This window comes from Nannobrachium achirus, assembly GCF_963921795.1.
Source record: "Nannobrachium achirus genome assembly, chromosome: 4".
In the NCBI taxonomy this organism is placed as follows: Eukaryota; Metazoa; Chordata; class Actinopteri; order Myctophiformes; family Myctophidae; genus Nannobrachium; species Nannobrachium achirus.
This window is the reverse complement of record NC_137813.1, coordinates 17,487,966-17,509,371: the sequence shown is the minus strand read 5'-3', so window position 1 is coordinate 17,509,371 and position 21,406 is coordinate 17,487,966. Positions and strand designations below refer to the sequence as shown.

General features: G+C 43.8%; 1 protein-coding gene across 5 annotated transcripts; it reads left to right on the top strand.

Annotated features, from left to right (window-relative positions):
* Positions 1-911: 911 nt before the first annotated feature.
* Positions 912-21,008, top strand: ilf3b (interleukin enhancer binding factor 3b). 5 transcript variants are annotated; one of them, XM_080724837.1, is made up of 18 exons: positions 912-955; positions 2,757-2,853; positions 3,570-3,799; positions 4,646-4,820; positions 6,003-6,150; positions 8,038-8,129; positions 9,401-9,496; positions 9,625-9,736; positions 10,031-10,161; positions 10,362-10,473; positions 12,130-12,243; positions 13,185-13,390; positions 14,153-14,335; positions 14,889-15,158; positions 15,675-15,807; positions 15,925-15,972; positions 18,606-19,085; positions 20,122-21,008. In XM_080724837.1, the coding sequence occupies exons 2-18, from the start codon at positions 2,851-2,853 to the stop codon at positions 20,265-20,267; spliced, it is 2,679 nt and encodes an 892-aa protein (XP_080580963.1). In that variant the 5' UTR covers positions 912-955; positions 2,757-2,850; the 3' UTR covers positions 20,268-21,008. The 5 variants fall into 5 exon arrangements, with proteins under 5 accessions (XP_080580963.1, XP_080580964.1, XP_080580966.1 ...); XM_080724838.1 differs by having other exon boundaries at positions 912-959; XM_080724840.1 differs by having other exon boundaries at positions 10,064-10,161; positions 20,122-21,007.
* Positions 21,009-21,406: the final 398 nt, after the last annotated feature.

Genomic DNA, 21,406 nt, shown 5'->3' with positions numbered 1-21,406 from the left:
AAACTTCTAATAGTCTTCAATCAATGCTTATTAAGATTAGGCTATTAGCTATGAGTATTAAAGGAGTAGTTCACCCCCAAAATGACTTTTTTTCTATTGATTAGTCACGCCATGGAGACTAGAGTTCAATAATATTTTTTGGTTTTTGTCACATTCCTAAGACAAAAATTTGATTCTAGTAAATTTACCCCCATTGATTCCGGATGGTGACCCGTTTCGAAACGGGTCACCATCCGGAACGAATGGGGGTAAATGTATTGTTATCACATTTTTGTCTTAGGAATGCAACAAAAAACAAAAAATATTATTGAACTCTAGTCTCCATGGCATGACTAATCAATAGAAAAAAAGTCATTTTGGGGGTGAACTACTCCTTTAAGATTATTGATCATTATTATTATTAGACATAGACCTATCACTCACTCACTCACTCACTCACTCACCATCCACAAGCCAAGCCACACCTAAACGCGCGCCACTAGGCTTTCCGGAGTAGCCTACGTGTGAGATCCGGTTTTAAGCCTGCCTACTGTATCCGGTAAGCTCTACACATGACACACACACACACACACACACACACACACACACACACACACACACACACACACACACACACACACACACACACACACACACACACACACACACACACACACACACACACACACACACACACACACACACACACACACACACACACACACACACACACGGTTTCCGTGTCCGCTCTGGACAGGATTCGGATCTAAGCTACGCCTATCCATCTACCTCCTCTTTAACCTGTGATTGGACACATCTTATGTCATTCACCTTCACGAGCCAATGGCGGGCCGAGCATTTCGGATCGTGGGCGTGTCTTTCCGTCGCTACAGCGGAGAGGAGGCAAGCGAAGCAAATTAGCAAAACGTGCGGCGGCAGGCAGACAAGCGGACGTCCATTTAACAAGACGTTGACGGTAGGTACGTGCTAACATCTATCTATTTAATAATATTATGCAGTATTAATAATCAAAATGCGGCGGTTGTACCCAGTGAGTAGCAGAGGAGAACGGTCAAATAGTATTTGTGTTAAAAGGGCCGTCTTGTGTACCTGCATTATCGCATATTGGGCAAAACGGTCCAGCAACTAGTCTTTGTTCATTGAACCACAGCCTTGCTAATGCTAATGCTAGCCGGAGAATTAATGGAGAAGAGGATGATGGCGGCTCTCCTCCGACCTCGATCATTTGTGAAATCGTTTTAAATAGCATTTTGCGTGTGTGTGTCACATTTTGTATGTTTAATATAAGGCCCTTGTAACATATACATACATTTAACCGGCTGGTGGGCTCATAAGACCGACGGCTATGAGGCTAAAGTTAGCACGGAGAGGATAATTTGGGGGGTGGGGACTAAAAAAGCCCCAGCAGCAGCAGCCACACATAGCGGGTTAAGAATTAAAATGGCGTCTCGTCTGGACCGATTCTCTCCTCCTGACGAGGCTCGTGTGTGTGGTATCAGTGGCATGTCTTGGGTTTTACTCGTCCATTTTGGGTTCCCTTTGTTGCTCTCGCGGAGATAACGGATGGATGAAATAACACGTGAGGATTGTGTTGTGTAAGACAAAAGATGTTGGGTAATCATCAGTGGCCTCAGCCGGTCTTCATGGGTCCATTTGGTTCCCTTTGTCCGCTCTCAAGAGGTGGATACATTAACCACATATTACGTAAAGACAAAGAAGATGTTAGAATGCATGATTCAACAGGGTCCACCTGAAACGGATCGCTGCTCAGGTGTATCAATTCGGCTCTTAATAAGACATACCAACCTGATGCGTTTGTTTTTCGTGTCATTCATTCATTCCCTGGCCTCGTTTACAGACATAACTCATCCCTGAGGGTAACAGAACAGACGATTAAAAATCAGTAATTCTTGAAGGTGATTGAACAGACCTTTTAATTACATTTTAACCAAATGATTGAACCGACCTTTTAATTACATTTTAACCAGATTATTATGTTCAGTTTGGGGTTGTATCACAGCTTATGTTCTAAGGTAAAACCTTTGTTATGAATGCCCTGAAGCTACCAGGATTATTTAGGCCAAATGGACCCCAACAGGTCTGTAACTCTTGAGGGTGTACAAATGGAGCCTTACAGGTCCATTTTGGTTCCATTTGTACACTCAAGAGTTATGGTGGTCCTTGAATTTAAAGAGTACCACCAGTATTGTACAGTGATTACATAGCAGAGGTGAAGTCCACATAACCAGCTCTGACAGTGTGACAGAAAACGGTTCCTAAAACAGTTCTAAATCATGGGATGGAACAGATACAGTTTCCTAACTTTTGGATCCGATTCCTCTGGATCCCCATCCTAGCTAACATGTATGTACACAATTGGGTTGGCCTTAACTGAGACTGTGGGTAGAGAATGCCCCATGGGAACTGGAAGGTAGCCGGGTTGAATTTTTCATGAATTTATAATCTTTACACTAAAATGTCGTCTGTGAAAATAGGCGATCTTTAAGTTCCCGCAGTGCATTGTGAGTTTGTAGGTTTGCCATTTTCAGTCAACGTTGGCCCCCAGAATATGGACGCAAGGGTTTGTGTGGTTTTCCCGGGTTTTTCATGGCCATCTAAGCAGCCCCACCCACAGGGTCCAGAAAATAAGTCCTTCCTTTACCTTAATCCATTCCATTTCCTGTTGAACCAGAAAACTGAAAACATATCATTTTAAATTACTTGATCTCTTTTCTTTGTTGTCTTTTCTCCAAAAGGGGCCAAAGTCATTGTCCTCTGCTGCTGTGAAGACCTCTAGCACTGCCATTCACTGACTGGACTGAAGAGGAGTCAACTCTCTGCTAACCAACTATGGTAATTAGTATGGCCAGACATCTAACCCATGGCGAATTCTCAATACGGAAATCATGCAATTGCACCCCTAATTTGGGCATGTCTATAGTGAACATTTTGAAATGTATCAAAACTTAAGTTGAATCTTCTCAAATAGAAACAAATCAACTAGAACAGGGGTATTACACAGGCGGTAGGGACGCCTAGGGCTTCCTCAGAGTTAAGACAGGAGGATGCCAAATCTTTGTGATAGCATTTTTTATTTTTACATTAACCAATCACTTCAACCCTAGCATCCCTATTATGAGGAGAACTTATCCAAAAGTAGCAGATCTACGAGCTTGTAGATGGACTGTATTCGGCGTCCATCTACAAGGTTTGATGTAAAGAGCCAAAGGTCAAGTTAACTGTAGAATTGACTGTGGTTAAATGTCACACGCTCTTAATACTTTTAATTGGTTAAATATTTATAAAATCTACCGACAGACGCAATCACTTGAACTTTGAAAATTGCGAAAATGGCAAATATACAATCTTAGAATAGTTCACAAGTTTGTAGATTATATAATATATATTATTTCTGCTACTTCTGCACTGATTACTGTCATACACCAGGCATCCATTTACGGAAAAACATAAGCAGTTGAAATATGAAGAGCCAAGGTTTCTGCCCGACAGCAACCATGTGTGTTAATGATTCTCTTGTACTGAAGAGCTGTCGTCTTTTCTGCTCACAGCCTCCTCCAATGCGGCACCGCGCCATGCGCATCTTCATGAACGACGATCGCCACGTCATGGCAAAGCACTCGGCCATCTACCCCACACAGGAGGAGCTGGAGGCTGTGCAGAACATGGTGTCTCACACCGAGCGCGCCCTCAAGGCCGTGTCTGACTGGCTGGATGAACAGGAGAAGGGTACCGTTACCATCAAGACAGAACCGGATGCCACGGAGACCGAGAAAGAGAGGTAAGGGAACATGGAATGAAAGTAGACATAGACCGTCACTTGAATCGTGATTTATAGTTTTGGTGTCACAGAAATAGCCCATCTACATTCTACAAGCATATTGATTGGCTATTTTTGGTGCGCAGCATGACATTCGACTAAGTATAACTCCCTGTGGAGAGCGCCAGACGCTCTGGTGAGAGCACATAATAATGCCTATACAACGCCAGCCAGTCCTCCAGCATTCATGTTGGCTGGTTATATATGAGTAACATTGCTGTATGTTTGTAAATGTGTGCCTTATAAGTGCTACATTTTCAGGCATTAAATTATGCCCTGATGGCATTCAATTGGATTATAATCCCATGTTGCCCAGCCCTACTTGCAGTGGATTGATTTTTTTTTCTCCTATCACTTTAGATTTGAACCACTTTAAAAAATATTTTAGACTTTAACTATTAAAAAATAGCAGATATAAAAAAATAGCAGATATACAAGCTCGGTGTCACGCTGCGAGCTTGTAGATCTGCTATTTTTGAAAAATCTGAAAGTCTTAGATTCTATAAATGTCTTCTAAATCAGTGGTTCTCAAACTTTTTCATGTCAAGGACCCCCAAAATGTCATGTATTGAGCTGTGGACCCCCATCTCAAAATATGTTGTTCCAGGGACCACCCAGAAGCAAATATTTGAGTTACAAATATTCAAAGACTTGAAAAAAAAAAAAAGATCCAGATCCAGATCTACAAGCTCTTAGCGCACTGTGAGCTTGTATATCTGTTATTTTTCAATAGTTAAAGCATTAACTAATTCTAGGCCTAAATGGGTTCAAATGTGTTCTAACTAATGTTAAATGTTGTTCTCTCAGTGACCCCAAGGAGCTGGCAACCCGCTCTCTGCGTGGGGTAATGAGGGTGGGCCTGGTGGCCAAGGGCCTCCTGTTGAAGGGAGATCTGGATCTGGAGCTGGTGTTGCTCTGCAAGGACAAGCCCACCATCACCCTGCTGAAGAAAGTGTCGGAAAACCTGGCTGTGCAACTCCAGGTGAGAGGAGTGTTGCATAACGGTGACCTTTTCGTCGTCTTTCAATGGCACCCAATTTGATATGCTTTAGGTCACAGGTGCCCATTTGATACAAGTTCTGTCTCTGGAAACCAAGTCTACATGGTAATATCCTCTGTTTATGTGTTAGTTGAGTTGAATCAGAGTAAGCAGCTCTTGTTGGAAAACAAGGTTAATAGTCATAGTTTTAGTGCAAGAGGGAACAAAGTCGTGGCTTGAAGAAACTTAGATACTGGGAAAACAATGGGCATTTAAAGGCATCAGCCTTTTTGTAGTGGATGCAGGTAAGGTTGAAGGGAATGGAATTAGGGGGAGGAGGGGGGACAGCATTCTGGATCATTGGGGGCTTAGGCAAGCATGTCCGGAGGCCAATGAGGGAGTTTCAGTAGTCGAGCTTTGAGATGACTGAGGCCTACTAGCCTCGGGTCACTACTGGAACTGAAACATTTGTCTCTGGTCCAATTGTTTGTGAGATTACGGTAGCTCCAGACACACAGACCGACCGGCCCTCATAGATGGCTAGACAACTGCAGAGCCACGCCGTTATATATACAATAGAAAACCAAAAAAAGATGGGCTGGTTCTATGCTATAGAGTATAGAAAAACACCATTAGTCCCTAACTCGGGGGTCAGCAACCCGTGGCTCTAGAGCCGCATGTGGCTCTTTAGCGCCACCCTAGTGGCTCCCTAGAGCTTTTTCAAAAATGTATGAAAATGGAAAAAGATGGGGGGAAAATGTATTTTTTGTTTTAACGATTTTTTTTATCATCACTGTCGGGCAGAAACCTTGTGTCTCCAAGTTTCAAGTATGTTTTTTTTTCGCAAAGTAAAGCATACAAGACTGACGCACAAAAGTAGTGAAAACAGCAGATCTACAAGCACACAATGCCTCGCGGTGCGAGGCGTTGTGTGCTTGTAGATTGGCTGTTTTCACTAGTTTAGTTAATTTTTTAAATGATAAATACAAAACAAAGTTTTGGACATACAAGGTTTCCACCTGACAACGACGATATAATTTTTTGCGGCTCCAGACAGATTTGTTTTGGGGTTTTTTTGGTCCAATATGGCTCTTTCAACATTTTGGGTTGCCAACCCCTGCCCTAACTGGTCCGCACGACACACATCACTCAACAAGCCTCCATTCTCTCCCTCCTCTGTCATAGACTATCTCGGAGGACACATACGTGGTGACCCAGCACATCCGTGAAGCCACCATTGTCATCAAGACCACGAAGGAGCCTCCGCTCACCCTCACTATTCACATGACGTCGCCGCTGGTCCGCGAGGACGTGGAGAAGGCGGCCGCAGGAGGTAAGATGCCACGCAGGGGCTCCACGTCTTCTCCAGCGGAGCCCTATGCTGAGCAGAGAAACCAAGCAGGCAGTTTAGAGAGATATTGTTTATTGGGCCGTCAATGGAGCTAGGGGGATACGAGCCAGCTGTCACATAATGAACCCTGTGCTATGTTTATAGCTCTTGTAGACATTTCTCATAGTTCCATGTAATGTGATCATACATTTTTGATGGCCCAATATACAGTATAGGACAGTTAGTCTTAACTGACCGCCATGACCGTCAGACATGGCTTTTCTCTCCCCCTTTTTATGGTCAAAGAACCGACTATATGAAGGCTTACTGAGAATTTAACACACAAAAAACCCAGAGACCACTTTGTTTGCATGTGTTTTTTTATATTGATGATGAAACGGTTTGCATTGCAGCAAAAATGACTTGCAAAAACAAAAGGAGTGATGAGAACGTTCTTTGGTCGCTAGACCCAACCATGGGCTGCACAGTATCTCCGGCATTCCTCAGTAGGGAAGGCCGTGGGGTTAGAGATGGGGCTCAGGGACCCCTTTGACTCTGCATGGCTGAATGTCATGTTCGCCCAGTCATAGTCAAATACCTACCCTAATTGTTCACTGGGCTAGAGGAGCGTACGGTACTGTAAACACTTGAAACCGGCTGCTCTTTCGGAAATGGGAACTGAAAAACACATTCGGTGAATGGTCGCTTTACTTCTGGTTGCATTTTTCTGATGCCAGAAACGAGAAGACAGGGCTAAGCACTTTAATCCAGGCGTCCCTATTTTGGGCATGTCATCATAGTTGAAAATGTTGGAAAATGCCTAAAATGGCGTGTAAAAAGGGCTGGACGCGAGCTTGTACATTGGCTATTGTCGCAATTCATCACATGACGGAAGTATAATGGTGCTTAAGCGGTTAACCGTTTAAACCTTATGTACTTTGTTGACCGATGTCCCCCAGAGGTCTATCCATGCCCCACTACTTTTCCCTCTACACAAAATCTTTTCACCGAAAATAGCCTATCTAAAAGCTCACAACGCATCGCAGTGTGGCGCGTTGTGAGCTTGTGCCTCTGCTCACAGATTGTTCACTTATGTTATGATGACATGCCATGAACAAGGATGCTAGGGTTTAATGTGGTTAATCAGTTGGCCAGGTGTCAACCCCTTGACTTCATCTGTAACCCCATGCCAGCAGCCAGCCATGCCATGCCCCCCCAGCTTTTGGGTCTTCTATTAAAGCCATCAGTTTTGCTGCAGTGTGGACCTGTTTGAATATCCGATTTTTTTTGTGCATCTGATAACTGCTGCCTGTGGTTCCAATTCTGATTCTCTCTGTCAAGCCTTCTAGTTTGTCAATTTTTAGGGACGCTGGACCTTTGACCAACTGGACGCTCTCTGTCTCGGAAGGGGCTAAGTGCAGTGTACCCAGTACAGGGGTGAAGGGGAGGGGTTCTGCCTCCCGTTTATAAAATAAAGAAAAATGCACCTCAGAAGTTTCCCACCGAAACTGAGGCTTACGGCCATTAACCTTGAACGGACATGGAGATGCAACCTCCCTTTATGACAGTTTATCGCCCCCCCATACATTAATGTTATTTTCCAAGCACCACCACACACCCACACATCACATTAGTGTAGTTTGTCAGTCATTCCCCAAGTGGTCTTTTTTTTTTTAAGTTGTGGGACCACTACTAAAAAAAGGCATATTAACGGTGTGGGGGGAGGTTGCAAGATGTTTGGTTTGTTCTCCGGGCCGGTAGGGGTCCCCCTCCTCTTCCCCCGTTTCCAGCCTGTGGTTTGGGAAGGCTGCCTGTGTTCCCCCCTGGCCGGTCTGACAGAACCCCCCTTGGTCAAACTGTACCTTGTCTTCTTATTCCACCCGCCAATAGAAACGCTTTCAGTCAACGATCCTCCGGATGTTCTGGACAGGCAGAAATGCCTAACTGCCTTGGCGTCTCTCCGCCACGCCAAGTGGTTCCAGGTTTGCATCTTGTCTTTATTTGTCTCTAAGAAAACAAACAAAACACAAAAAGTAGTTTTGAGTTGGTTTAACTTATTTTATTTTTTACATGTATGCTGTTTTTGTCTTTTATTTGGCCGTTATGTTTTTCTTTTATTTCCTTTTTTTGTAAGTGTAACACTTAATGATACATATGAGTGTTTCTGAGGAAACCTTTGTCATTAAATTCTAGTTGCTTTGCTGACTTAACCAGGTTTTATTGCAGTGACGATAGTCCATTGCTGCCTTTTTAGTCCCCAAGCTTCAACAATCTCCCAGGCAATCATTTACATTAACCACTGCTGAATTGAATTTAACAAAGCATACGAGTTGTTGCTTGAGTGATCTATATACATACATCCAGGTGCAATATTTCTATGATATGGTGTGAGTTACAGTCTTGTTATATTATTTTGTATTGGATACAAGCTACTTGTAGAGCAGCTGCTTACCATCAAAGATGATGATTCTTAGTTGTTTCCTTTTGCTAGCAGTCTGTCTGTGGATAACTATTCACACTACTGTGTCATCTTTGGCTTTTTCACGTTAATGCTTGATTTATTCTGTCGCACGACGCGGTGCGCACCAAAAATAGCTGCTTGTAGATCAACTATTTTTGGCTCACAGCACGTCCTATGATGAGTATAAATCGGGCTTTACCAACCAGCTTGTCCATCACCTGCCGCTTGTTCTTGTAGAGTTTGTGGCCTCGATTACTTCCCATGCTCTGTGGCTGTGTCTCGGTTTTCTGTGTGCCGCAATAAAACAGGAATATTGCACCTCGTTTCCTATATTTGACGGTCGCACGTATCTTCCTACTGGTTTTCTCCAAAAGAAACTAACCACTGAAGTATCGCTGATTCGCTGACATCACTTGTAGTAGTAGTAGTAGTACTACTGAGTAGGATGTTTATAATATGCTGTACAGCCTTATTCCTCTACTAAATTCATTAGCTTAGTTTCCCCACAAATAACAAATAACTTACTTTCATCAATCCAGCTCTCTACTTAAACAGCCACAAATGTCAATATTTGTACAGTCCACATATGGACCTTCTAATGTGAGCCCCTGTTGATTTCAGCCATAATGACAAAGTTAAATCCTTGTAGTCCATGTGGCTTTGTTTTTTCTTTTGTCCGTTTGAATGTGTATTGTTATGCTCATCTGCTTTTCCTTCCTGACATTGTCCTCTTAAGACTAAGGCCCCTCTGTCCTCCCTCCTTCCCTCCCCAATCCCTGCTTGTGTCTACAGGCCAGGGCCAATGGGCTGCGCTCCTGTGTCATCGTCATCCGCATCTTGAGGGACCTGTGTGCCCGTGTCCCCACATGGGCTCCTCTCCGCGGCTGGGTGAGTCACACCTTTGGCATCCCCCCCGGCGCGGGCGACAGTCTATTCTTGCCGACACTGTGGCGTTGTTGTTGGCATCAGCAGTCTGTTCCACAGCATCATAAGAACTTTCTCTTCCTACCTTGCAGCCGCTGGAGTTGCTGTGTGAGAAAGCTATCGGCACAGGGAACCGTCCAATGGGCGCAGGAGAAGCCCTGCGGCGTGTTCTAGAATGTCTAGCTTCTGGGATCCTCATGGCAGGTAGGCAGCTCAGTTAATCAAACTACATTTAATCGATTATAAAAGATATTGATACTTGGTTTTGCGTTTCAAGGTTTATCGGTAATTAATAGTCTAGTACTTTAGAAGATCAGGATCGGTATCGGGCCCAAAAATTGGACATTGGTCGGGCGGGCCCTAGTTTTTCTTTTGAGCACACAAAAGAAATTAGGTGGATTAATGTGGATTAATGTGGGAAAGGGCACCAAATGTATATCAAAGCACATGAATGCATATATAGTAGCACATGGTAACACATTTATTGGCGCCCTAAAGAAGGCAGCCTACAAATGACTCCTTTACCTCCAGATGGTTCTGGAATCTGTGATCCGTGTGAGAAGGACCTGACCGACGCCATCGGCCATTTGGATTGCCAGCAAAGAGAGGACATAACGCAGAGCGCACAGGTGAGCCGCGGTCTGCCTGAAGACCGATTTATATTTAGTTGTGTTCCAGTGTCATGCACTGAAAATGGCTATTTCTGGTGCGCAACATGATGCGTTACCCAAGTATAAATCGGGCATGAGGCGTGTGTGTGCCGCCTTGTTCCCTCGACACTGCAGTGCATGTGAAATTGACTGCGTCTTGTTGTCTCTTGTGTCCTCAGCATGCCTTACGGCTGTCTGCTTTCGGACAGCTTCACAAAGTGCTGGGAATGGATCCACTCCCCTCCAAGATGCCCAGGAGGCCCCGGAGCGAGACCATTATCGATTACACAGGTATGCTGTCCCCTTTTCTTGTTGGGTGGTTAGTATTAGAGCTGCCATTATATATATATATATATTTTTTACAGAGACAATACCAAAAATATATATATATTTATCAAGTTGTAAAAACACACATACACATGATTAAGGAATACTGTGATTATGGTAAGCTTAACATTTCATATCACACTCACCATACCCCTAATTTTCATATTCGAAAAATTATTTTTGCACCAAGCAGTCATCGGGACACAAAATCACAACACACAGCACAAACACAATACATGAATGACAAGACGGAACTCACAATTCACTGACAACATGATACAAAACAAGAATAGGCTACCAGTCATAATAATATTTTATGCGCGGAACTGAGATGGGACTTGTTTGTTCAGAAGCCCTATAATACTTTTGGGGACAAATGTCCTCGAAGCCCTCACCTTCAACGCAGGTACTGTGTACCGTCGTCCTGAGGGTAGGAGGTTATATTGACTGTATGACGGGCGTGTTCAACCCTAGAAATGGCTTTGCCCTTCCTGAGCACCCGGGTCTCATACATTGAGGTCACACTCTGTAGCTGTACCCCAGCTATCTTGCTGGATACATAATACGTATATGTTGCAGGTATCCTAGCAGGCGGAGGATACTGCATATCCATTTAGAAAGGGTTGGCCGTCCATGTGGTGTCTAGACTGAGGTTTGCTTCTAATAGAAACAAACCTCGACACCATATGGCCAGGAAGTATGATCCATACACAAGGTGTAGAGCACCTAATTCCACTATCCCATTTTATGGGAGACATTTTCTGGCATCCACACACTTTATTTATAATAATAATACATCAAATGTATATAGCTCTTTTCAAGGTACCCAAAGTCGCTTTACAGAACAAAATAAAATAAAAGCAACTTTATTAAGACTAAGAGAAGAATTTAAAAGGCTAAGAAGAAAACTAGCAGGGACATGATTAAAATAGCAGAGGGGGAGAGTAGAGCTAGGTGGGGAAAGCAAGTCTAAAGAGTTGGGTTTTGAGGGAGGCTTTAAACACGACAAGGGTAGGAGTGGCTTTTATGTGAGGTGGGAGTGGGTTCCAGAGGGTGGGGGCTGCAACTGAGAAGCCCTGTCACCCCAGGTGCGTTTTTTTTTGGCTAATTAGAGATGGGGACAATCCAGGCATTTCTATGGTAAATGTAGGAAACAGCCAACTTGTTTCAAACTCAAAGTCTTAATCAGGTTGACATTCCCCGATCAAGAAAATGTGTCCAAATGTATAGTTAAATACTCAATTTCTGCCTCCTCTGACCTCCATCATAGCAGTATTATGTGACCATCTTGTGTGCTGGAGGTTTGTTTCTGTACATATGATATATGCGGCCTAGTAGAGTGAAAAAGTGGGGGAGAACTCGACCCATTCATTTTATTTTGACTACATTCTAACTTCTCTCAGCCTTGACAGAAAGATAAGCTTATTGGCTTGTGCCACTTGTTTAGTTTGGTCTTCTTATAACCTTTTATTTCATTGACAACTTTGGCTCTTCGGTTTTCATACTGTTGACTGAGCACCGTGTAGAGCTTGGTTCTTATTGATTCTTACATTTTAACTTTTCACTACATTGCACAACGTTTTCAAAAAATCTCATGTGTCTGGTTGCTTGTGCTTTCAGTGCAAATCCCACCCAGTACGACCTACGCTCCACCAATGAAGAGACCAATTGAGGAAGAGGATGGAATGGATGACAAGAGTCCAAACAAGAAGAAGAAAAAGCTGCAGAAGAAGTGTAAGTGCTTGCTAGTAATGCCATGAAATGGTTTGCTTGCTCCACCTCGCAGGTAGTCTAAAGATCAGTGGCCCTCAACCTTTTTCTTTTTGAAGGACTCCCGGTTTCATATGCATTAGGCCACAGACCTCCTATCATATATTTCAATCTCGCGGACCCCAATCTATACACGTTGACAACCAGTGACCTTATAGGCTGTCGGTAGAAAGCCCGCCCTCATCCAGTGAGGACACTGCAGAGTCACCCTGCACCCTCTGCCCCAGTCTGAAAACCCAACCTCTTCAGATTCCACCACAACCTCCTCCACTCTAGCCAGGGTTCAATTCGGTCGCCCTCCACGCTCGCTGGTATTTCCCATCGTTGCATCTTCACTTGAATCTCTTCTACCTTTGATACATTACATGGTAGGTATGTTGCTTACTTGTTGTTAGTTTGAAAGTGTAAATGGACCACTATGGGGTTTACCGTTGTTTGAGGAATAGGGCCTACATTCTAAAGTGTAATTGTATTTGAATAATCAGTACACAGGCCATACACGCCACATGCTACAATAATAAGTGCATTGTAACACCTTGATAAATGGATTCACAAATGGCACTGTACAGTATAGTGTACATAAGTGCTACTTTAAGTAACTCTTTCTGTGTGAATCCGTTGGTTCTAAAGTAGGCAACTGTGCATAGTTGATAAGGAGACATAAAGCCAGACAGCAAGTTATTTGATTTAATCATACCAAGGACTTGCTGTAATAGAGTTTTTAAATGTCGGGTCGGGTCAACAATCCCTAGGCCTAAATGGGTTAAACGTCCTACTTCCCACCCCAGAGCCTTCAAATGGTTTGAGGATTCCCGCAAGAAACTTGTCATGTCTCTTTTTGCATGAACAAACTCTGCTTTTGTTCAAACCTTCATTTCACCTTTCGTCTCTCCCTCCCTCCCCAGCCCCAGAGGAGAAAGCGGAGCCTCCCCAGGCCATGAACGCCCTGATGAGGCTGAACCAGCTCAAGCCAGGCCTCCAGTATAAGCTTGTCTCTCAGACGGGGCCCGTCCACGTCCCGGTCTTCACCATGGCCGTAGAGGTGGACGGCAAGGCTTTCGAAGCCAACGGACCATCCAAACGCACTGCCAAGCTGCACGTAGCTGTCAAGGTGAGCACCAAGACTGCTTTAAGGCTTATTTGTAAGGCGAGTGTTTCCTCACCACACGATTCTTAAAGGAAGTTGGAAAAAAATTGTCCACAAGGTCATTATAGTTGATGATTTTACATGTGATAGCCAGTGACCTCTAAGAAGCATGTGGCTCGCTTTTGTTATATTATATATATTTTTGCCCCTGAGATTGTAATTTAAATTCAAGATACAACCTGAATGACCTAGTAAATGTAAAACTAGTTCAGCAACAAAGGACATTTCTGCCCCTTGTGAATGTACCGTATAATTATATTAAAATATCTGCCTCCTCGGTCCTACAGCATGCCAGTGTTATGTGACCACCATCTTGTGGACTTAACATCAATGTTCAAACAAATCAACCTTATATATGTGGCTAACCTTATACATGTGGCCAAAATACAAGTAGGTTTAACTCTGGTTATAAATATACAGCAGTGATTTACTTTCTGAATTCTGACATTGATATGTTCTGTGAAGACCACAAGATGATAGTGTCCACACACACTGGTAGCAACTAGCAATTTCCAATATTTTATTCTGGACACATGAATGAAATGAAAGTCAACCTTTTGGGCAGCTAGCTGCCTCTTTCAGGGTAGGAGGCCACAAGACTGTAATTAATCTCGCCGTAACACTGCCATGCTGGAAGAGTTCGAACTTTTATGTTGTTGGGATATGTGTGAACTTTCCACCTCACCCTCCCTAACCTGCAAATTGTCTGCCTGGGACACCCTGCAGGTCCTTCAGGACATGGGTCTTCCCACAGGGGCGGAGCTCAAGAGCGCCGAGCCCGTCAAAGCGGACGAGCCCACAGCAGTCACTCCCACCATCGACGTACCAAAGGTTGTAGTCAAACAGGAAGCCCAAGACACTGCCACCACAGGCCAAGCCACTACAGAGGGCGCCGACGCTGCCGCAGAGGTACAAGTCATTGCATAGCCCAGCACACAGTGGCTCTCAACCTGTTCAGGCTGCGACCCCCAAAATAATCATATTTTAACTGGGGGGACCCCCCCACCCTGACGAGCACAAAGAGTTGAGGCATTACATTTCTTATAACATGGTTCTATTGTGAAAATAGCAGATCTACATGTTGAGAGGCGTTGAGAGCATGTAGATCGGCTATTATCACAATGTCTGCCTCTAATATTAGACAATTTGACCAAGGTTTAATTTGTCATTTTAGAGGTATTACAAAGTCGTTAAATTGTCACTTTAGGAATGTACAGATACCCTCTATACACTTAACGTTATGTTGGTTTGTTTACTATTGGGTGAGAAAACAATATTGCACCTAAGGTTAATCATCTGGGGACCCCCCCAAAATAATTTAGGAACCCCCCCTGGGGGTCCCGACCCCACAGGTTGAGAACCACTGTAGCATAACATAGCCTTGTAAATCTAAATGTGTGCTGTGGAAAAAAGTACATTTCCCTGCATGTCATGAATAACGTTCATGCAGAGCGCTCGCCAGCAGGGACCAATTCTGACCAAGCACGGCAAGAACCCGGTGATGGAGCTCAACGAGAAGCGGCGCGGCCTCAAGTACGAGCTCATCTCGGAGACGGGCGGCAGCCACGACAAGCGCTTCGTGATGGAGGTGGAGATCGACGGCATGAAGTTCCAGGGGACCGGCTCCAACAAGAAGGTGGCCAAGGCCTACGCTGCCCTGGCCGCTCTGGAGAGGCTGTTCCCCGAGGGCTCTGTGACGGAGGCCTCTAAGAAGAAGAAAGGACCACCCATGGTTCGTGAATTGATATTTATCCTCGTTTGTTTCTTTACGTGTTGTTTTCGTACAAGCCTGTGTTTTTGGCCTATCGTTGCTTTCAAAAGACGGAGAGAACCTTTGGCAGCGAATGGGGATGAATGGTGGGGTGCATGTAAACGCAAGCAAGGAGGCCATCGCAGAACCATTTCCAAATGTGCTACCTCAGAATGTGGTACACTTGGAAATTATTAACGACACAGCAGAAATGTTACATATCGTCAATGTCGGGCGGAAACCTCGTACCTCGAGGTATCTCGTACCTCGTATCTAAGTTTCAAATGTGTATGTGTTTTGGTAAATTGAAGCCCTACTTCATCATACAAAAGTAGTGAAAATAGCAGATAGTGCTTGTAGATTGGCTATTTTCACTATTTTAATTTGTTTTTTAAAATAAAAATGTGTTGCCACTTTAACGCAAGCTTGTAGAACAGCTATTTTTTGGGGGCAAATTCTGAGTGCACATGGTAAAAATGTGTTTCTTTCCCTTCTTAGCATGGGATGCCAGGCTTTGGCATGATGGGAGGCCCGATGGGCGACCCAGCCAACCACCGGGGTCGAGGGGGCAGAGGCAGAGGCCGTGGGAGGGGCCGGGGCTTCAATAACGGTGGAGGCTACGGACAAGGAGGTAATAATAAAACCAAAAAATACAAATCTCAAATAAAATAATTGTGCTCGTGCAGCCCTGGAATTTACGGTCGCACGTTTGTCTAATTGGCACCTGAATTCTGTGTGATCCAATCAGGTGGCTTCGGGACCTACGGTTACGGGAACAATGCCAACTCTGGATACAGTAAGTATTGCGTTTTGTAAATATTTACCAACATGTTTGATGGAAGTACTCTTTCTGGGTTGCAGTAAGAATCTTAAAGGAGTAGTTCACCCACAAAATGACTTTTTTTCTGTTGATTATCATGGAGACTTGAGTTCAATAATATTTTTTGTCGCATTCTTAAAAAATAAAAATTACCCTGTTTCCCCATCCAGTGCCATGCATTTGGGTCCCCATCCAGAAGGGATGGGGAATGTAATGGGGGTACATTTACTATAATCACATTTTTGTCTTAGGAATGCAACAAATACAAAAAATATTATTGAACCAAGTCTCCATGGGTTGAGTAATCAATAGAAAAAAAGTCTACTCCTACTAAGAACTACTCCTTTAATGGTTTGATATACTTGGTTGCACACTGTTTCTCTCACCAAAAATAACCGATCCACAAACTCCATACCATCATGCTGAGATGAGTTGTGAGCTTGTAGATTAGCTATTTACGGTGCACGGCATCAGCGTGGAGCTCAGTGTAAATCCGGCTTCAGAAGACATTGGACAACAAGTGCTGCATATTGTGGCTTTCAGAAAGCATATAGTCTGACTGGCCGATGACGTAGGATCAAAATGGGCAACGTTTAGAAACGATGTGTCTTGGGTTGTTCGCTGTTGAGTGATTCTTTACATTTCTCTGCTTTAAGCCACAGGAATGTGTTCGTTTTGACATTGACCCCCTCTCTTATCAGAGAACCCCTACACACGTACACACACTTTCCCTCCTAGCAGCCCGTTCTGAGGACTGACCAGCATGAGCGTGACAGGAGCAGAGAAATATAAACAACCCAACAAATTAATGAAAAAGGGAAAAAAAAGCTTGAAAATAATCTGACCAAAGGAATAATTTACAACTGCCGCCTTTTTTTTTAATGGCAGACCAAATAAACAAAATCTAATTTAATTTTTTCCCTTCTCTGCCCTGTCTCACTCTTTAGGTGACTTTGTCTCAGACTGCTATGGCTACCACGAGTTTGCGACATAGATTCCCTCCCAATCCCCCCCAATCTTTTTAAAAAAAGACAAAAAAAAAGAAAAGAAAAAAAGAATCCAAACAAAGCTTGTAGAGAGGAAAACAAAACAAAAAAACGGCTCACTAGTCTTCCCAGCGGCATCGGGAACTCTCTCCACCACAAGTTCACACGCTGGGAATCCAGTCCGCATCAAGCCCTTCCTTCTGCCATGTCTTGCCAAAACCCACATCATGTCTTGTCCCTACACCTTGGAGAGACGCCATGCCCCCAGAGAGCATGTAGTCGCCTTCCATTCTCTCACTGTGGACATTATCGGACAGCCCGGATCGGACAAAACTACAGCCTTGGTTTATGATAGAAATTATGTTAAGTGTTGGACTGGAACAGGGTTTGGTATTTGGGTTTGGTGTCTTTTTTTAAACTTTTTTTTTTTAAATCACCTGGACAAGAAGGATGAATTGCCTTTTGGGAGTTGTCTAACATACTGCCTATTGGATACTGCTACTTTCTACTGGGCTCTCTTCATAGTATACTTACTTAATCTTCTGTGAATGGTTCTTATTTGATTGTGTTGATGCCTTTGTACCAATCACTTCCAATAATTGTTGGGTTATCTTGTCTTTTTTATTTTTATTTTGTTAGTTTGTTTTCCCCGTTTGAGAATGTCACATTGCAGTTTTTTTGTCAACGGCACTGCTAAAAGTCATTGCTACTGAATGCATGATGAATACATGATATTCCTACTTTGGTGAGAGTGTTAAATGCTGGCGAGTCACAGCATCTCCGGACTGTGACAGCACAATGCATAGGTTGACTGAGGCTGTGTTGGAACAGTTTGCACAAAAGACTGGCTGAATTTGAGAACCTCTAGTATGGCTGTGAAGCTGTTTTTATATTTTGTTGCTTTTTTTTTAAATAAAATAAATGTGATGTCCCCATTCAATATTGTCGAACTATGTAGTCATTTAACACCTCAGGGTGAACATTCTGCGAAAATAGACGATCTACAAGCTCAGTGTGTTTTGGGCTTGTAGATAGATCGGCTATGTATGGTGAGTAGTTTTGTTTTGGAGGTGGAATAAGAGGGTGCCTAGTATAGACTGAACTCTGGTCAATGATGTGTGTGTTAGTGTTTTGAGACCCAGTGAGATTGAGACCAGGAGCGCTCGTTTTCTAGTGAAGCTAGTCCTTTTGAGGGGCAGTCGGTCGCAGAAGCAGTCCCCACAACATTATTTACTCTTCTGGCCCCCTGGTTTACAACTTCTAACGGTGCTGAATCGGCTCATGTGAAGTTCGTAACGCTCGACATGGCGACTCGCTCGCTAGTTGCTACCGCTCGACACAGCGGTGTCTCACGTGGATCAAGGTCGCCTGAGACGGTGCACCTCCGTCATGGTCAAGAGAAAACGAGCGCTCCTGGTCTCAATCTCACTGGGTCTCAAAAACACTGACGTGTGTGTGTATATATATATATATATATATAGGGTTTTTAATGTAATGTTTTGAGTGCATCTTGTTGTGACCACAGATCATTGTGCATACATGTCAGTGCAAGAAGCTGTGTTCATGTCTGTGGTTGTGTGGCTTCTCTAAGCCTCTTGCGTATCATTTTCACCCAACCATCAGATTATTACAACAACGGCGGCACCAACGGAGGAGGCGGAGGCGGCGGCCCCACAAACACCCAGTCAGGCGGCCAGCAGGCCAACTCGACGCCTGCCGCAGCGCAAAGCTCCTACGGGTCGTACTACCAGAACGACAGCACCTTCTCCTCCTCTGCACCTTCCGCCATCTCCAAACCCCCGGCCAAGAAAACCCCCATGCTCCAGGGAGGTGGGAAGTCCACGTCCTTCCCTGGCCCTCCCGGGGTGAGCGGGGGGGCCACAGGGGGCTACCAGGGGGCCGGCGCTGCCTCGGGCCAAGGCAACCAGTACAACCAGTACGGCCAGGGCGGCCAGGGCTTCGGGCAGGGCAAGAAGAACTTCAACCAGAATGCCAGTCAGGGCGGAGGAGGAGGAGGAGGAGGGGGTTATTCCTCCTACAGCACTGCCTACCCTACCCAAGTGACCGGTGGCACTGGGAGCAGCGTGGACTACAGCTATGACGGTGAGAGTTCACTTGAAGCTAGTATTCATCTGGCTTCCATTTGGTTTAAAAAAAATGTTCTTTGTATCAATTGTGGGAGCATTTTTATTTTCTTTTTTTTAACCCAAACCTCTGGGATAATTTTCTCTTATAATGAAATGATTCACATAAAACATTTTTATTTTGGGTAACCAAACTAGATCTATTAGATTAACCACTTAAGCCCTATTGCAGGGGTCTTCAACGTTTTCAGGCCGGGGACCCCCAAACTGATGGGGAGATGGAGCAGGGACCCCCTACCACCTCGTAGGGTGGGGGGGTCGGGCTACGACATTATTTATTTTATTTTAAACAAGTACAAGTTACAGCGAGCAGGGTGGGCCGTACCATTACCATTTCTAAACATACTACTTATTAACTGAGAACCAATGTCAATAATATCAACAATCTGTCAATTGCATAGTAATCATGTATTCAAGCTATTCAAAATGGATAGAATCATGATTTATTTTTTAACATAAATGTGGAAAATGGCAAAAAAAACATTTTTTGAAATCTTTTTTTTTTTTTTTTTTTTTTTTTTAAGCAATAATTTCGCGGACCCCCTGCAGTACCTCCACGGACCCCCTAGGGGTCGCGGACCCCCTGTTGAAGACCCCTTATATACCATTGTATAATGTTTGAGCCGAAATAGTCATATACAAGCTCACAAGGCGTTGTCAGCTTGTATATCGGATATGTTTGATCATTTTAGTGATTAATTATATCTGTTCGATTTAATTGTGTGGGTGAACACTCAACGTTTCAATTACATTGTGTTCCCACTGGTTTTCTGACGTTGGTCCGGGCACCCCCAGGGGACCTTGGACCAAATCGACCCTTATTGGTCTGCAACTCTTGATTTGGTGGTTTGTACACGCAGTTATACAACGAGGGTTTACCACCATACAAATCAAACTGGGGCTTCCTTGAAATTCAGAAGGTTGAGAATCACTGCGTTCCATGATAAAACACTTGTGGGAAATTGTGTCTTCTCAACGCTCTCATTTGCTCACAGGTTACAACGCCCAGACGAATTACAACACGCAGGGAGGCGGTGGCAACAACAACAACAACCAGGCGTTTGGCGCCAACCAAGCTCCGTACCACAACCCAGTGGGCTACGGCAGAGGAGACCCCAGCATGAACTACCAGTACAGATAGACGGTGTCCAAACCCCATAATGCTGTGTTTGTGCATCCTAGCATCCCGTGATACCACCACCACTACTATCATCAGCAGCATCAACTGCCCTCCCACATCCCGGTTCTTCAGCCCTCCCCGAAATAAACAAACTGACCCATGGCTTGTCCACACTCCACGCTTATGTGCTTTTTGGATTGGCTTTTGTCACTGTTGTGGGCACAAATTTGGGGAAATTGGACATTTTCCTTTTTTCTATTTTCTTTTCTAGATGTCAGAGCTGAATTGTGACTGAATAACGTGGTCTGTTCCAGTGGTCTGCTCAGTGTCGAGTCTAGTCTAGTGTAAAGAAAAACGTTTTTTATTAATATATCAAACCAATCACTGTCCTCATCACCACATAAGAAGGGTGATGCTGCAAACCATTGTTTCATATTATAGTTTCTTTACCGAAGGACAGGTGTATAGCTGTGGCTGACTTTTCCCCCCTCATTCGACTACTGAGGAATGTTGTATTTCTTTATATAAAAAAAAAAAAGAAAGGTACAGTAAGCCTGAGAACTAGTTTTGCTCACTGATTGTTTTATTTTCTCTTTTGCTTGTAATCTTGACTTCTTTTGTAATATTTTTCCTTATGTGATGTTGGTTATTTTTAAAAGTCCTTTTTGGAGATTACTGGAAAGACATCTGATGTTGTGATGTCGGGTCCACATTTTCTTCTCAATGTAGCTTCTGGGTTGGGTGGGATATTTTCTGTTAAACATTGTATGAGAAAGTGTGTTTGTATCAATTAAAGGATTTTTATTTTAAAGAACGAGCCTGGGGGCATTTTATAATAACGAAAAGTATACATATATCAATAAGTGTTTCGCCACTCCAGTTACACTGAATCAAAAGTTTTCATTGCCCTTCCTGAAGTCTAATCAACAGAAAATCATTGGTAAGGACATCTCTGCAGTGTGGTACGGTGCCTTCTATATCCTGTGGATACATAAAACAGTGGTTATCAAACCATTAAAGGTACAAACCTGACCTAGTAATAATTTAGTTGTGGACACTGCTTCGAAGGCAGCTTCACAGGATTTATTGATCTGCTGTTCAGAGATCCAGGCCCTGCTGTTGAAGCATAGATTCAACTTCCTGTCAGAAAAGCATTCAGG

Coding starts and splice junctions, on each gene's coding strand:
- ilf3b (XM_080724837.1), top strand. Junction 3,800..4,645: donor ACGGAGACCGAGAAAGAGAG/GTAAGGGAACAT, acceptor TTGTTCTCTCAG/TGACCCCAAGGAGCTGGCAA. Junction 10,162..10,361: donor ACATAACGCAGAGCGCACAG/GTGAGCCGCGGT, acceptor TTGTGTCCTCAG/CATGCCTTACGGCTGTCTGC.